Here is a 6765-nt window from a genome sequence, read left to right as displayed (position 1 = left end):
CTACTGGCATTAGCTACTGATGCTCTAGAGGGCCATCTGCTGATAATGATGTGCTTAGCAGGAAAAAATAACCACACATCCCAGTAAATGATAACTAATTACTGAATAACACATGAGAGTAAAAAGTAATTGAAATATTTTTGGGGTTCATTAAAAAAAAATTTAAAAAGAGGGGAAAATATTTTGTTTTTTGTAAGCAAATTTTTACCTTGACCCTGACCTAAATGCATTTTTTTGAATTCCATTTATCTCAAGAGTATCACTAACTGAATGGGCACCCTAAACTTAGTTGGAAATGACACCTTAAATGTTTTTCTATTGTGTTTGGTTCCAAAGTTAACCATATTTGAATATTATTGGCGGCCATCTTGAATTTGACCTCTCCCGGGCCTCAGAGGTCAAATCTGACTTCCCTCCACATCTGAAAATAAACCTTATGGTATGTACTAACTATGGTAGAAATTTCATGCTTTTTTCAAAAAGTGCACAATTCCTCATAATTTTTGGTACTATATTCCAAAAGTGGTAAAGAAAGCAAGGGAAGAACATTTAATAAAGCCCTGGAGGGTGGGAGTGGATGAACCCGGTTAAAGAGTACCCGCCCGGACGGGACGCTCTAATACTAAAGCAAGTGCACCCACAAGGAGGCAGGGATCATTTCATTGGTCAACAGTAAATCTGGCATTCTATTGGTTGGGGGATTTTGACAGGGTTGTTACACAAAAAAATCCAAGCGCATGCAGGGCAGAAATCTGAGAGCAGAAATTCCGAGAGCGCACAGAAACAGTTTGAGCGCGAGGAGAAAAGCGGAAGCTCGAGCAGGAAATCTGTGCGAGCAACATTGTATCTGAGTGCAAGCAACATGGTATATGAGTGCGAGCACACAGTTTGAGCAGAAACTGAGTAGATCCAAGCGCAAGCAGAGGCTATTTGATTGCGAGAGCAGGGTTTTTGAGCGTGAAATCAATAAATAATGCTCTCAAACTGATAGATCACTCTCTTGAATAAAGATAGGGATAAAGCTCCATAGAATAGGAAATAGTGAATGTGAGCGTGAATGATTGTCTGTCTCTATGTGTCAGCCCTGCGATAGTCTGGCGACCTGTCCAGGGTGTACCCTGCCTCTCGCCCGATGTCAGCTGAGATAGGCTCCAGCCCCCCTGCGACCCTCAAGAGGATGAAGCGGTTAGATGAAGAATAGGAAATAGTATATAATAATGTAAATAGGAAGTGGAACACAGTGACAGAGTGCCCCAAATTGTGACTTTAAGGAGCTGTGGATGGCCTGCAGCCAGTCTGCGGGATTAACTCAACTCAGTGGCTTTACCTCCAATTAGGTAGCCAGGCTGTGGCCAGGTCGGAGTCCAGATAATCCTGACCACTAGCAAAGCTAATTAAGTATTACACAGACACTGTACTCTCTGTGTTTCTCTGCTTCTCACTGCCTCATGTCAGCTGTTAGTGTGCAACCCCTGCAAGGCACATACACCATCACATATCACTGATACATCACTGAAGGGGAACAAATGTATTTTCAATCTGCAACACTGTGTGATGATGCCTTTGTGTGCTTTCCTGTTTGGATACAGGCTTTGAATGTGGCAGTGGGTTAGTTCCCATACTGGCAGATCCAAAAACCTACGAGTTAGTGACTGTTAAAAAAAAAACAACAACAAAAAAAAAAAGGTTTGAAGTGCAATATCCCTAAGTCCTGTAAGGTGATTAGGTAAACTGTTAACACATGCTAGCCACTCTTTCATGCGTTATACCAAAGGATAGAAAAGGGAAGAGAGAAGCAACAGATTCAGCTTTGGCAGATCCAGCTTTTTCTGGACACTGTCTGCTTACTACTGTCAATTAGACCATGTGTGTTTTACTCAAGCTGTGCTTCACCACTTTCTGTGTGCTAAGAAGTGCATTCGCCCGACACCAGAATTTAATCTGGGCAAACAGATTGAATCTCAGTTAGTGAGGATGGGACATCATCCTCTTGCTGGTTTAGTCTGAAAACAAAGCTAACAACATTTAATGCAAAGATATTACCATGAATGTTTAAATTGGCAAAGGACTTCATGAGATTTGTCCAACATAAACAGAGCCTGCGTGCTGCCATACCTCATGGATGAAGTCTCCTATATCTCCTGGGTGGGGGGCAGCAGAACGGAGGGGGTACTGGTGATCATGATGAAGAGGCCTCTCATCCAGACGTCTGATCCCCACCTTAATACACTCTGGCTCCAGGGCATCAGGCTGCTGCAGCTGACTAAGATCATAGTCCTGAACACATACACAAATCAAACAGTCACAAGTTGGTATTACAGTAAGCAAGTCAAGCGAAACAGCCCAATATCACAAATCACAAGTTTGCATCAAAGAAGCCTTACGATCTGCATAGGACGTCCTCTATTCTTAAACCCCTAATTCATTGTGGGGATAGTCCGACAGCTAATCCACAACATTGTCCTTAAATCACATCACCATTTTAGATGTCTATTTTCTGCACTTATTAAACTATTTATCCCAGATTGAGTTTAGGCTGTGACATTGGGTGTCCAACGTCTAATGCCAGCGTTAATTTGATGTAGAATATTGAAGACAGATAACATTTATGTTTTGTTGATTTTAAGTTGTGTTTTTAAGTCAAAATCAATTTTCCAGACTTCTCATGCCAACATTATCTTGACATTGAAAAATGACATTTAGTCATAAGTATGGAGAACAAAACCCAATATCTGCAAAAGGTCATAATGACGTCCACATTATATGAAATTCTAATGTTGTTAGACATTCAAAATATCATCAACCTGATTTTTATTCCAACCAAAATGTAACATTAGTCTGATATGAGAGTCCAACATCTTACTGACATCACACTGACATCTAGTGCCAGCTCTGCTCTTCCAGATGCTGTTGTTTGTCAGCCAGGTTTCCAGAGTAGCTGCACTGAAGAGCATCAGTTGTCAAAATGTAGTGTAAAAGTAAGTAGATTACTGGCCCAAAAATATACTTGAGTAAAGAGCAGAAGTACATTTTAAAAAAAGAAATACTTTTTAACTTGTGTGTATTACTTGTGGCATATTCGGACCCACCCCTGCAATCACCTAAAGCATCACATGAATAATTGCAATAATAATAATTATGAAATAATTAAATAATTGTGAAACAAGACTATAATTAGAATGGTCTATTTCAGAATGGTCTAAAACATCACATTTGACCAATAATGCAATGCTGTAATGATTATTTAAGTTTGGCAAGACTAAGTTAACTGCTGCATTTAGAGACACATCTATCTGAAAGCACCTTCAATCATCACTTCATGAAAAACACTGAACTGCATTTTTACTTATTATACTACAATATGATTTATAACTGAAAATGTGGTTATTTTGTAGATCATTGTACTCCCACAAAAATTGTATATTAATATGCATGGAGAGACAATTACCTCCACACTGTCCTGAAACATGACTTCAACTTCAAACACTTCTACTTAAAAAGACACATCATGTGTCTGCTGTAAATTCACACATCAAGCTAAATGAGATAAATTAGTTCTTGGCTCAAACTTTGTTACCAAAGCCTACAGTAACAGACCTCCCTATAAATGCATGATAATGTATTCTTCCTGTATTCTTCAAGTTAAGATGGCGCCTCTAGTCGGGACGCCTGTTACAGCAGCTCCTGCTCACCGCTGAGCTTTTCTCAGTCTTGTTTTTAACTTTCTCACTTTGAGTTTTCTTAAAGTTTGGCTAGCTAGCACTTATGTTTTGCTTTGGTATGGAGACGAAGACCACTCTCTTTATAGTGGTCTTTCTCCCTTTTTGCTATGGATACGATCGTGTGCGGGGATCCGGCGCCCAGTCGTGGCTCAATTGTTTACACCCGGGACCAGCTGTTAGCGCTGCGTCATGGCCCAAGGAGAGGCACGACATTTGCAGCGAGCTGCGGAGAAGGAAACGGGGATGTCGCGCCGGAGTGCAGCGGCGATACCGGAGGAGATGGTACAAACCCGTCCTCCCGTCCGTCGCCATGGGGAACGTAAGATCGCTCCCCAACAAGATGGACGAGCTGTCGGCGCTGACTCGCTATCAGAGGGAGTACCGGCAGAGCAGCGTGCTGGTGTTTACTGAGACATGGCTGAACACGGAAGTACCGGGCACGATCGCCGTGCTGGACGGATTCCAGCTCATCAGATACGACAGGACAGTGGACAGCGGTAAGAGGAAAGGAGGTGGTCTGGCTGTGTTTGTCAATGATAGATGGTGTAGGGTGATCAAGCCTGTTTATTTTGGATTTACACCAATGGACTTTTACTCAGCTTCCTGACATCAGAGACGAATCGGTGACCAACCACTGGGTCACTTCAGAGACAGACTCAGCCACATGGTCTGAAAGGTGTTTCAAATGTAACTTTATTATTTAACATGTTGGTGTTGGTGTTATCCAGGAAGAAGACTCAAGTTGAGATGCCACTCTGACACTAGGTCCCCTATGGTGCAGACGTCTGTGTGTACTGTATGCTAATGTGATAACACCCACCTTTCCCTAATGTGATAACACCCACCTTTCCCTGCGGTTGTCTTTTAAGAGGACAGACAGAAATGCGGATTCCGGGAACCAACATGTTGATTGTGATTTTATGCTTCACCTTTCTTTCTATTTCAGTGCATATACATACACATGTATATACATATATATATATATATATATATATATATATGTTGTTATAACACGATCACCATGTATAACATTTAAATCTGAATTAGTAGTGTCTGTTGACCACTTATTTATAAGTTGGTAATATCCTGTTGCAGACAATGTATGTTTGGTACCATTCAATAGCAGACAGTGCCTCGTTGGTAAATATGGAAGCATTAGAAATGTTCCAAGCTTCATTAACTATCTAGAAAGCAATTAAAGTAAATTAAACTTTAAGCTAGCAAAGGTACAGGAGGGGAGGAGTGAAATGTCCCGCCAGTGACAGTGAACTGCTCCTACTGGGCATCAGCCCAGAGGCAGACAGCTGGCAAGGCCAATCACAGCGCAGAGGCCGGAGCCTGCCTGCCAGTCTCAACCCCTTGGAACAACTATAAGATGAGAAGAGACTTTTTGTCTTGTTAAGTAAAAAAAGTAAAAGAAGTTAAAGAAGTTAAAGAAAAAGAAGAACTTGAAGAAGAACTTTTGAGAAGCCGGCGGGCCATGCTGGGCCCCATCCAGCGTGGCCCTGCTGGGCAATTTGATTGCATCCTGAGCAGAACTGAACATGCTAAAACCCAACAGAAAGAACTTTATGCCACAAGGTCTGCCTAACTCCTGTGTCCTGGACCAACAAGGTCAGGACTGAAGAAAGGCAGACTCCTGCATGCCCACACTGGGTGTGTGAAGATGACTGACATGGAGAGCCAAGCTCACCCGAGCCAAAGTTGCCATGTGGGCTCAAGAACGCCCAAAAGTGCCCAAGGGCTCCAAGAAGTTCGACCGAGGAGAAGAGAAGGACCAGCTGAGCAGGCTGCCCCGTGGGACAGCACCAGGAGCAGTTCACACCAAGGAGCAGCGCTGCTTTTTCCTCTTCCCCCTCCAGAGCATCTTCTTTCTGGTCTGCTACAACTCAGGAGAAACAACATAATTTTATGTATAGTAAAGTATGTATAGTATGGTAGGGAGCATTAGATAAAACTAGGATTTCCCCTAAGTTTTCAGATGTTTCCTTTTTTGCTTCCCATGCCTCTCAGCTGTTGAATGGTGCTTTTCATAGTTCATGTCAAAGTTTCCTCTGACAATTATCTTACCATTGCTCACTGCTTCATCTGGTTCACTCTGGTCATTCATTCATTCATTCATTAGCATTGCTGTATTCATTTCATTCCACTCATAGTTGCATTTACTCATTGTCTTGTCTGTTGTTAGTTGTATTGCGTCTTGGTCTTCTGTGTCAGTAGTTTAGAATAAATGTTTGTCTATAAAGTTGTTGTCTTGGTTTTCTGTAGGATTACATTCAGTCACTTTACGGGTGCAAAGGTCCTGGCTATTTGAACTCTATTTCAATTGACAATTGATAATTAATAATTTCCCCAAAGTGCGTTAAACATTCTTGTCTGATCAACAAGAGGTGTGGTTTTATTAGTCTGACTATGAAATTATATTGCTGGACGAATAATTAAAGTGGTTATGTTTAATAATTCTTATTAACGTCACTTTTTCCTAATATTGAGCTAATCAAACCCTACAGTAATCATGGTGAAAAACGTAGGCACCTGAATAAACTGTTTATAATCAAACAAATCTTACATATATAATGGTGGAGAATGCAAACCCTAAATGAATCATATCAATCAAACTTTTCATACAAAATGGTGGAGAATGTCGGCGAGCATTTATTTAATAAATGTTGCCACAGAATAAATTATAAATTATGTAACAATCAATATTTCTTACAATGGTGTAACTCTGGGCACATCACTATCAAGGAACAGCATTGCTGCAGGGACATTGAGCTGCTGGCTGTTGGCATGAGACCATATTATCTACCCAGGGAGTTTTCTCATGTCATTATGGTAGCTGTGTATGTCCCCCCGTCTGCAAAGGCTGAGTCTGCTTGTGACATTCTCCACTCTGTTACAAGTAGGCTGCAAACACAGTAGTAAAGGCATATCTCCACCGAGATTATTTTGAGAAAGTTATTCACACCTTTGTTACATCACGCCTAGACTACTGTAACTCTTTGTTTGTTGGTCTTGACCAGTCAGCACTGCGCCGTTTACA

The 6765-nt window shown here is 41.4% G+C and overlaps 1 protein-coding gene across 1 annotated transcript in view; it reads right to left on the bottom strand.

The window, feature by feature from the left end:
• The window catches only part of LOC126396243 (cadherin-2-like), a 430873-nt gene that overhangs the window by 30322 nt on the left and 393786 nt on the right, over positions 1-6765 (bottom strand). The window contains exon 15 of the mRNA XM_050054177.1: positions 2116-2277. Within this exon, the coding sequence (XP_049910134.1) occupies positions 2116-2277 (162 nt within the window). The remainder of the gene's footprint in view (positions 1-2115; positions 2278-6765) is intronic.

This window comes from Epinephelus moara, chromosome 10 (genome assembly GCF_006386435.1).
Source record: "Epinephelus moara isolate mb chromosome 10, YSFRI_EMoa_1.0, whole genome shotgun sequence".
Lineage (NCBI taxonomy): Eukaryota > Metazoa > Chordata > Actinopteri > Perciformes > Serranidae > Epinephelus > Epinephelus moara.
Note: the sequence above shows the minus strand (reverse complement) of the source record. Positions and strands in the feature narration are given on the sequence as shown.